The sequence below is a fragment of the Halyomorpha halys genome, unplaced genomic scaffold (genome assembly GCF_000696795.3).
Source record: "Halyomorpha halys isolate HHAL.00 unplaced genomic scaffold, Hhal_1.1 Scaffold54.1, whole genome shotgun sequence".
Classification (NCBI taxonomy): domain Eukaryota; kingdom Metazoa; phylum Arthropoda; class Insecta; order Hemiptera; family Pentatomidae; genus Halyomorpha; species Halyomorpha halys.
Window position 1 is genome coordinate 125,373 of NW_027108734.1, and position 11,882 is coordinate 137,254.

The 11,882-nt window shown below is 30.4% G+C and overlaps 1 protein-coding gene across 1 annotated transcript in view; it reads left to right on the forward strand.

The window, feature by feature from the left end:
• Positions 1-11,882, forward strand: part of LOC106692380 (myosin heavy chain, embryonic smooth muscle isoform) — a gene marked incomplete in the record, with an annotated part of 73,863 nt that overhangs the window by 60,809 nt on the left and 1,172 nt on the right. Inside the window, 2 exon segments of the mRNA XM_067047024.1 lie at positions 1,205-1,303; positions 7,115-7,336. Coding sequence (XP_066903125.1) covers positions 1,205-1,303; positions 7,115-7,336 — 321 coding nt within the window.

Below are 11,882 nucleotides of genomic sequence, written 5' to 3' on the forward strand. Positions count from 1 at the left end.
AAAAGTAATATAAGAAAAAATAAGTGTCAGGAAGAACTCATTTTCGCAAAGACGGAATTCTATTTCTTTTTTGTTTGTTGTTGGCATCTTTTAAACATACTGAGAGTCTCGAGTAATATAGTGCGTTTTCTATGGCCGCCATCATGAATCTTTTTTAAAAATTATAAAAAAAAATATCTTGTGTGATACTAATATACATTCTAATTTCGTGCAGGAAAATTTTATTAATATTAAAAGTTTTAATTAATTTTATCATGCCTTAGTTGAGCTTTGAACATAATGAGTACTGATTTTGAGTAAAAATTAGTGACTATTTTAATATTTTTAGCTTTTCACCTTCCGTTTTGTTATTTGTTCTTATTTCTTAAAACCAATAACGTAGTATTTTTCAGCATGTAATTAATTGGTAATCGATACCCCCTAGAATTTTTGTATGATTTAAAAAAAAAAAAATAAAAAAAAGATAGTTGCCAAAAAACAAAACGCCTTTTGCAGGCTTAGATTTTTCTGGTATACTATAAACCAAAATAACAAAAAATTAAACTCCATCTTGGATTGGATAAATAATGCATCCTGGATTGTGGCTAGAGATGGTTAAGCTTGGATGCCGACCATATCACCTCTTTTTATAACTGTTGTAGATCAAGAAATATTATTTCATTACCAAGTACTTAATCCATGACATGGGTTATAATAATACAGGATATACTTTATCCATTATTTTAACAACTGATAAATTAGAATAAATAACTAACTGAAGAGTAAACTATATTGTTCATAAAATAAAATATTAGTATTAGGAAATTAAAAGTATCAGATCCATTACGTTCAATTATTTATTAATTAAAAAAAACGATCATTGATTACAACGAATAATAAAAATAAAATTAAGGATTTCTATGTATAATATCTAATTTTTCCTTTCCATTGTGTCAGTGCCAAATTTCGAAAATACGCAAAACATCATCTAACTCCAGTCAAACTATATATTCCTATTCTTAAATTTCGTTTTTAGTTATTTATTTATTTATTTATTTTTATTAAAAATTTCTACTTAAGATGCAATTATGATCTTATAGATAATATAGTTTGAACAGCGTTGAATACCTTGTTTAGTTGTTAGTTTTGATTATTATGAAATATTCTAAACTATGATGTATAATTTAATATTTTATAATTTATTTTTATTTTTTATTTTTTTCAGGTGGCAGGAAAGAGATTAGAACGCTTGACTCGTATACGAGAGACCCTAACACGTCAATTAGATAAATACAAAGAGGAAAATGAAGACTTAAAATTTCAAGTAATTACTTTTATTTTTATTATATCTCTAAATATTTTTTTTTTTTTACTTATTCTTAAGTAATTATTTATATGCATTAATGATTATAGAAATAATCTACATTATTTTATCTGATACAATCTGTCTCAGAATAAATATTAAGAAAAAAACCATGCTGATTTAATATTTTAATCCTTATGGATTTTAACTGGAATCTATATATTTATTTACATTCGGATTTTATTTATTTTATCAGAAATTATTGGTTTGTATTAAGGTAGTGCGAAAAATTATCCCTTCTTGTTTTTTTTTTTTTTAATATTCTGCTTTATCCGGGATCCTTTGTTTGGAAACACTCGGTCTCTATAAAGTGAATACCTGACCCTTCATTGGGTTGAAGAATTAATTGCATGAATGACGACGTCACTCTTGATAAAAAAACATTTCCTCCTTACCAAATAATGTAACCAATTTTATTATGGTACTGGTACAATAATAATTAAGTTTTAGATTTGTTTTTTTAATATTTCATTTTAAAACATTTTCTCGAAGACACTTATCTATAAACATGGAATTATTACTCCGTTGCAAAAACGAACGTTAAATCCATTTTATTACTATTTCTTTTATATTTATTGCAACACAGTGTGGTGTTGATAAAATAAGTAATTTAAAAAGAGATTAAAACTAGTTAATGTGGTACTAAATATTGTAGTTTATTTTTTAATGACTAAAGATAAATAATTTAACTAAGGCAATATGGCCTGCAATTATGTTGATAACCTGTGATTTTGGCTGTGACAGTACAACAAGATCCTTGAAAATGGCCGAAACGTTGGAGTGTTAAAAAATGTTGAGACAAAACTGATATATTTTTTTATAACTACTATTTCTTTTGTTTTATAATTCTAGATATTTTTTCCCATTTTGTGTCTAATAATCGATAGTACGATTAGATAAAAGTTATATCAAAATAGTGGTCGGGAGGTGGGGTCAGCAAATAAACAAAAACATATTTGTTCTTGCCAATGTTTCGCCCTGATTTTCAGGTTTATAAAACAAAAGGAAATAACAACTATCATTCAGAGAAACATAAAAATAAATAATAGACCAACAAATTTGGATATAAACATAACAATGTTTATTAATAACCATAGAATTAGACAGTAGTATATTATATTATATTAGATAACAATATAATATTATATAAGTAAGAACATATAGTGTCTAAAAAACTGAAATACAATAGGAATCAGCATATTGAATTATATGAAAGAAAAATTAAATATATGATACAATGGACAAGAAAGTTATATTGATGAGTAAAACTAAAAAACCTTTTAGTTATGTAGATGTGTACAAAAATTAGTTAAATTCAGAATAGAGCGTTGGTAATAACAATATTTAAGAAAAGGAACAAGGTGGAAGAAGAAGTATAGAGAATACAAAATGAAGAAAGTAAGAGATAAAAGATACGAGAGAAATAACTTACAACTTTAGGCAGTGGTTCTGGCTAAACTGCTTAAATTGTAGGAAATGTCGCTAAAGTGCGGGCCAAAAAAAAGTTAAATAGACAGGAAATATAACCGTCAAAAAATATTGTTGAGATAAAATAGCTAATAAGAAATAAAATGAAAAAATAAATGGGTAAAAGTTTACTTCAGCTCCCCCAAAATGGCTGAAGCCCATATGTTCCTGACGAGAGTGTACTGTTGGTCCCGAACGGAGCCGAGAAGTGCCGGAGGTGACCGATTCCCAGCCGTCCGTTTCAAAATAAATTACCCGCGACTTCGACAGGGATTTTTCACTTCCCTCAAACACATTGGGGTATGTGTTTGAAGTTATACTGATGTATTTTATCTAAAAAATTTCTTTATATTTTTGTGTGTTACTGGGTTTATCTGGTACAAATAAATTGGGAAAAAATCATTTAAGTTATCCTCTTGTTTTTATTTATGAATCTAACACACCAACTGGAAATGAAATGAACCCTTGTATGCTTTCTATCGATATTTCCATCCGTTGTGTAAAAATATTTTAAAAACAAATTAAACAGGAAGTTATGGTGTTACAAGTCATATTAAATGCTATAATTCTATGAATATCAGTTTTAAAACAATCACTAATTATTTAAGCTTTTAAAGTCATATTTATACCTAGTTAGACAATTGTTTTTAGATTCTAATAATATAAAATTCGATTAATAATTTCATTGCAGAAATTAATATAGAAGATAAGGAAGATTGTTTCAAAATAGGCCGGAATAACTTATTTCCCCTCTCTGGTATGCCCAAGTTGACATTATGGCATACTTATTGAATATAAAGTTATTAATTGGTTACTAATGACTACTAATGGTTATTACAAAGTTATTGGGATGGCTTTAGTACCGTTGCTACCCAGAGAGCAAGGACATGCTAACTAGATAGGAGGCTAACCCGATCATGGATGCTATACAAAGCAGCCATTGTCCTCCATTGATCTGCTGTCGAGGCTGCTTACACAACCGTTAGCCAATAAACTAGAGCGATAGCTTCTGGGTAATGTCTAGTCCTCTCATCAACAACATTACATCGTTAATGGTTTCATGAAAGAAGAATTTTCCGAAAAACTAAGTGTCTAAAGTATATTATTACTTCTTCAAAAGAGAAGGTAGAAGAATATGTATTTATATTTAAAAAAAAAAAAAAGAAGAAGAAGAAGGGGGGATTCAATTTATGTACGAGATGTTCCAATATTTGTCCTCCCTCTATCCCTAATCCGTACAATTTGTAGAATTTAGATTTGGTCCTCGTTGAGTCATAACAGTGGTATGCGGCCAGCCTCTCTTTGGTGAAGAGTGCCATATTTTCACGGAACCTTGGTCCCATGGTTTATACTTATACGACCCCCTAACGCGTATGAAAGATAGAACTACTATTTGACCAAGCAGTGACCAATTTTGGCGATTCTATCAACCAATAAATCAGTCTGCGACTTCTCAGTTTAGCTGATAGTGTTCGCAATCGTTGTGGATGCTTTTAGAAGTTACGGCGCTCTTTATGAAGTGGGAAAACTATAGTCCCTTCATAGTACAAGAGCGGGGGGGGGGAAAAGTTGGCAGTTTCACGCCAATTTTTTATTGCATTAATGAAAACTACATTCAATTATTATTAAAAATTAATGATTCTGCCAAGTCCAGGTAGTGGAGGGGGGGAAGGCGGCTGTTTCAAAACGTTATAAAAATTAATTTTTCATTCTGAGCTCTATATCGTACCTTTTCCACCCTGAAGCGTTTAAATTATCTTCGTCACCTACTTCCTTTTGAAACCCGCAGGTTCCTGGTTACTTACTTAATATTCTCCCACTTTGACTATTCTTGTGTGGTATACGGGGGTGTCACTGGGGATCTCGAAGCAAAATTAAAACGGTTAAATAATTGCTTTGTACGATTCATCTTTGGGGTCCCCAGGGACGCCTCTGTCATCTGATTTTATGAAGAGTTGAAGTGGCTTTACCTCTCCTTCCGTCGTAAATATAAATATTTCCTTGCTTCCTTTCTCTATCAAGTTATCCAATCCCGCCGTCCATCGTACATCTCAGATATCCTTAAATTTAAGTCCTCAATGCATTCCAGCAATACCCGCTCACGGCCTTCAGACTTATATGTAACTGCCCATCGAACCGCAACCTTTGGCAGATCTTTCCTCATCCGTTCCTCCCCCCTATGGAATTCTATTCCCTCATTTATTCGTAGTTCTAATACCCTTCCAATCTTCAAATCCCGTATCTTCGACTACCTTCTGTCCACCCAATTCCGGAAGAATAACAATTGAAAGTTTCAAAAAGCTTTATATATTTTCAGTATTTTATGTCTTAGATTTTCTGGAAGATTGCTGATTGACCATGTGTATCAATGAATGGAATATGGTCCGAGTGCGGTCAAATAAAACTCAAATAATAAATGGGTGTACTATTTTTATAAAAAAAAATTAACTTTAATTTGGGGCCGCCCATAGCTCAGTGGTTAATACACAGTCTTACCAATTTGATGTCTATTGGCGGTGCCGGTTCGAATCGACTTTTTTCATTGAGTGGCGGTCCCACTAAATGAAGAACTTTGACCCCCAACCATGGTTAGGCAGTATAGGACTCCAATGGGAGTCTTGGCCGAAAAAAAAAAAAAAAACTTTAATTTGAGTGCTGATAGACATCTGTATGTAGAATGGTTTTTGAGATTTCTCAAAATAAATTTACTAACTTCTGATTTTTCAGTGCATTTTTTAGGGAGTGTTGCTTTTTAAAAAGCTATATCTCGGGAACTGTTGAAGGTAAAGCTCTATTACGATTAATATTTTAGCAAATTTACTCTGTTTTAAATGATGTCCTCTTAGGTTTTCTAGTGTTGTTGGTAATTTTTATACAGCACCGAATGAAAAATTATTATTATTATTTTTTTTTTAATGTTTTGAAACAGCCGCAACAACATATACTCGCCAGACTCATTAATTTTTACTATAAATAAACAGTTTTCATTAAAGTAATCAAAAGTTGGGGTGAAACAACTGCCTTTTTTTTATCTTGAGTTCTTGTACTATCAGTAGTTTTGCTCTGACCTAACTAGGAAATGTAATTCTTTTGCAATGATTTTTTTTTTAGAAGATATTTTGATTGCCCGAACATTAAAAAATAGAAAAACATTTTTGGAGTTTTTTTGTTATTTACTGCCTCAGAATGGGTCAGATGAATTATCTATTCATATTGTCTTTACTGGGAGTTTTAACTACATATATAATCAGTCACTTCAATTAAATTTAGTAGTCTGTGTAGCCTTCTAGATTGTGCAATGTAGATTGAGTAGCGTCAAAATACTCATTTATCACATTTTATATATACATATATAAATAGTCCAAGACGAATTTTTACCTTCCTTGCAATCCTCCACCAATCTTACCGATTAAGAGTATTGTTCATCAGTTTTCCTGTCTGTTATTTTTGACCTTTTTCAGGCCATCTTCTACATCATATAGCCATCTTTCAAGTGTGTGTTCTTGTTCCAATTTTTTTTTTCTAATGCTTTTTTATTTTTATACATTGGGTTATGGCTCTTCGGCTGCGCAGTTTATTCTTTAGTACTTGATAAGTCTTATTTTCATATATAGGTTTCCCAGAGAGTTGCCAATGTCGTTCTTATTTTTTATTTTCCATACACTATCTGTACTTGTATCCACATGACTTCTCCTGATTACAGAGCGTTTCTAATTCTGTAAGAGCCTGTTCTACCATGGCTCTCATAGTCCATATTTCCTAAGCGAGGATTCATCAGTCTGACAAGCTCTTATACCGCTTCCTAAACTGTTTCTAGCAACATAAACTCAGTGCCCAGCTTTCTTCTATATCACTATAGATATTGGGTTTTTGTTGTGAAATGAAAAAAAAAAAAACAATTATTGCTTGTTGGTCTGTTCCTCATTGGATTGATGGGTTCAATTGCCTCTATCTTTTCTATTATTGAAAATTAATCCTATTTTTAATTGTTGATAAAAAAAATAATATTTAAAAACCTGTTCCACTATAGAAGTACCCTTGATAAGAAAGCACTCTTTCGTGACCAACAGACAGACCGTGGTCAGCAACCATATTCAATTGCTAAACTTACCTTATAATCCATTCACGTGTCAGGTACCTTATTGAAGCTTCTACAGCTTATCTCACACTTGGTCATTGCCTTTCCCATTAAGCTATCTCACTCTTATTAAATAGTTAATTATAATCTATATTATAAAATTATGAACATAATTATTTTTCTATTTTACTTCATTCCTCTCATAGCTTGTCTTTTTTTGTGTTTAGCTCGAGGAGAAAAGCATAGAGTTGGAAGGCACTCGGGCACGGGTGCGACTGCTGGAGCGAGGCCATGAATCACGAGAGCTAGACAACTCATCAACAGAGTCGGCTGGCCAGCAGAGCGGGGAGACCCCAAAGAGACCCCGGTCGAGGATACCACTCAAGGCGACCTCAGTCAAACCCCCCCGGCCCATCCCCAACTCCCAAAACAGGAAACCTCCCGCCCAGGTACGGCCCAACAAGCTAGGCTTCCTTGGGAACTGGCTGAGGATATCCTCCGGACCCACCGCCTAGTCCTGCCACTCCTTGCGAGGTCTAGTCCCGCCAGCACCATCCACCTCGTCCCGCACAACCTATACCTATAACTGCTTATACAGAGAGTCGTTAAATCTTCCTTCTCATTTTCCTGTCAAAATCACCTTATTTTGTTTCTCATTCCTATTCTGGTAAGATGACTTTAGTTATTCGACTAACTCAATAACAGTTATCTAGTGCTCCTATCCTTCTAGTTTCTCTTCTTTGTGCTTCTTAAACCTATTAAAAACTTACAGTAGAACCTGTACCTGTAGCTGAATTAGAAATGATGTGATTGACATTGCCGTATTATACAGCAATATTCTCTTTTAACGTCCATGACGAAATCCTGTTACAATGCTCTTATATTTATTGATCATTTACATAACAGTGACTCTTAAAGATTTTACTATTGCTTCTGCCTTTCTGTTTATTTTAAAGCATTTTTCTTTTTCAGGTTAGTCTCCTGAGAATGTTTGGTTGTGATTTTTCTTGAATTATTTTTTACTTCTCAAAACTGAATTTTTTCTTATTATTCAATAAATATATTTTTTTATTTCCATTTGGGACTAGACCTACATTTTCTAAAGCTTTTTTATTTCTTTTAAGTTACCAAAAATTATAAATTTAATTTTTTATTCTTTTGAATTATTAGCTAGTTTCCATTGTTTCTCTAATCCTCTGGGCCGTAAGTCCTCCAGCTTTATCCTTTAGTTTGATTTTATATTTTATGAATTCCTCTTTATGAGTAATTAAATTTTACCTGTTTAAAAATATTCCCACCTTTATTTTATTATCCCTTTTAAATTATTTTAGCACCTTTCAATTTAATTTTACCAGCTTTTTTTTCTTTCTTTTGTTCAATTTTACAAAGCTTTGCTTGGTTTGCTTTGCTGCCCTTTGTCCTTCCCCCAGAGCCTTGGAGCCAACTCCGACACGACGCCCCCCATTTTAGTAAGTTTCTACTTTTAATTTTTTTTTTTTTAACCTGTCTGACTCTTCTTTATCTCTTTATTTTAATTTTATTTTTCCCATCCAAAGTGATATGTATTCCATATTTATTTAATTTTTTACTTGTTTCTGTTTTCCCTGATAAAAAAAAAAAGATTAAAGAAAAAATAAGAGATAAGGAGGCAAATTAATGAATATTATCTTAAATTTATTTATTTGAGATAATTTTCGCTTTGAGCTTGGGTCGCTTTTGAATTAACAATGCAACCAATTTTTTGTTTTGTTTTTTTAAATTAATATATTTCGCATGTTATTGAGGGAAGGAAAGCATGCTCAGAGGATTAGTAAGACATTGGAAAAAATTTATTTCATTTTATTAGGTTAGGTTATTCATTTTAGTGTTATGTTAATTTTAATTATTATTTTATTTTTATTACATAAATATAATTAGTTCCTTCACTTATTTAAAGGTAACTTTTTGTGCACTAGTTATGAGAGCATAGCTGGATTATGAGTCACATTGTTTGTGTTATTTTTCTTTCTGAACTTCAAGAAAGGAATTTTAAAAAAAAGTTTGTTATCATCCCATATTTCTAAGGCATCATGTGACTTAGTGTAAAAGCATCGTGGTTCAATGTCAGTCATGATTGACTGATTTACTATATATACCCCTTTCACACAACATGAATGATTTAACAAAGAAAATGCAAACCGAAGTGGATCAAATATGAATTCCTTCTATATTGCATGACAAGCAACTATCTCGTTTTGATATTCTTGTTTGTATTTGCATGAGAAAAGACCCATCTAATTTTCTACTGGTACAATTTGTACTGGCCGTTGTAGGACATTATTATATGCGAGCGAAATGGGAATTTGATCTGGTTTTCACATTTCTACTGCTGTGCTTTACTCGTCTGACTTCACCAGCTATCTGGCCAGATTTTAATAATAAAAAATGATCATGAAATTTATTTACCTTTAAATAATGGTTTTTATGTTGTATTTTTTGAAGCATAATTTTAAATGTTATTTTTTTTTACCTTAGCGTGTTATATTGATAGAATAAATTAATCAAAATAATGATTGTAATACAGCTATCACTAAAACCCAAAGCATGCCTACACAATTGAAGCATGCTAATTATTATCCTTCAATTGTTTTAATCCTTATTAGTGTCAGATTCAATTCAGTGATAATTGATATTTAAATTATATTATTATTAAAAAATTATTTTTAGTTTAAGAACACCTTATTTATACAGAAAATTTTTTTATTTTTAATGTAAAACTGGAGGTTTCTGTTACAAAAATAATAGTTAAACAATTAACATTATAATATTCAGTTAGGTTAATTAATAAATATACAGGAAAGGATAGGTATAAAAATAAATCAAAAACATTTAGTAATTTTAAGATTTTCTTAAGACCTTTGCATATTGGTTCCTAATTTTCCTAATATGCTGAAATCTTAAAATTAAGACATTACATTTAGTTAAAATCCAAAAATAAAATGTATTAGAAAATACATATATGCAGGGCACAAAATTTGACTAAAATATCTTGAAGAATTGTCTGCTTAATTTTCTTCCTGATAGGATGGGGTAGTAATTTGTTTTTTTCTAGCCTTTTCATTCATTTTATGTTATCAATCGTATAAAATGTCATGAGTAAGTGTCCAAAGTTTGCTTCTTAGAACGTAGATTAGAGTATAATAGATTATTTATTTGGATATATATTCTGTTTTCTGTAATAAGTGTTAATAGTTTTTCCTAAAACTATATACTTAATAATTGAATATATTTTGGACCAAATTCAATCATAACTTCTTTAGTTTTGGGTCTCATCACACTTAGCAGTGCCAATAAAGGTTTATTATAGCTAAGCATGAGTAGAGCAAATGATATTTTATTTTTTTTAAGGTGGTGTCAATGTCCATTTTGTTAAAGAAAATCTTTTAGTTAAAATAACTTTAGTACCTTTGTAAAGAAAACTAAATGATTGTAGCAAATTGTTAAAAAGTAGGAAGACTAATTATAAAATTCAATATAATTAGTTTTTGAAATTAATGGATTGAATAATTAATTATTCTTAACTTAACTTAACAATCTTCTAATTTAACAAAAATATTTGAATTCAAGAATCATTGTCGTCTTCTAATGTTTGATGATATTTACAGTTGCGCTTAAATTAAATCAAATGTAGTAAACTATGTTTATGTTTTTTATTAATATTGCTCTAACAACAGATACTTCATTTGATATAGACTGTTGAATTTTAATCCTTAAATTGAAAGAAGAAAAAAATTAACATATTTTTTTATTAGCTTTCATTAATTTTAATAATTCATATTCAAATTTACTTCATTAATTCATCTATAATAAATGATTAAATTATCATATGATGAGTCGAAAGTATAGCACAGACAATAAATGGTTGCGGTAGAAAGGGCCGATGCAGGTGGACACTACCTTGTGGTCACTGAGTGTAGTTCCTGGCAGGAAATACATTGTCTCCATGGTCCCATAGTCGCATGGCTAACTCTACACGAAATACACTCCTATTATTATAATAATACTGATAATGGTTTCCTGTAACCGCTTAGATCGTCTCTGCGTCCTAAAAAGGAAAAAATTGTTTTTGTCTATGGGGTTGACACATTAGGAAACAAAAAGTGTTCTGGTTCTTCTTCCATTTTTTTCTGCTGGCCGAATCCAAATTTGGATAAAAAAATATTCCCTATACTATCTGGTTTGAAATAAATCAACAAATTTGGGAATAATGTTTGTAAAATATCAATGAATACAATAATTTGATTGTTGTATTAAAATTATTAGAAATTATTAATTGGGAGAGGATATACAAATCGTGCGATATTTAAAAATTTAAGTCTATCAGACACTTACCTATCAGTGGCTGATAACAGTTTTTCATGTTTAATTTAAAACTAGGTATGCGATGCTCAATAAGAAAGTAATTAAGTGGTCAATGAGAATCCACAGGTAGTTTCACTACTAGTATGCTCCAGAGACTTTAATGAATAGAATATTAATAATTGTTCACTTATAATTAAAAATAATTATATTCATATTTTCAAGTCTTTTCTATTTAAAAAAACTCCAAATTAACATTTGTTAACTTTTAAAAAGAAAGAATGGACAAGTGATACACTTTTTTTTCTTGCCATCGAATGGTTTGCTGTAAAAAAAAAAAAAGAGGTACTTGTTCAATTTTATGGATAAAACGCAATTGTTCATTTTCTTTTTAAAGCAGTTTGTATAGTATATTTCAAGTTTTAGATAATTAAAATATTTTAACATTTAGACCTGATTTTTGATCAAAAAATTTCATATTTTGTTATTATATATTATATTATCTGAGAAGTAACCATCCTTATTTCTTTCAAATTTTTTTGAGAAATGGTTTAATAGTTACATGTCCATTGAATTGGACATTGGGTTCCAATTGACAGTGAAAAAGTACCAATTAATATTTACCCAAGACACATAAATACTCTTTATATATATATA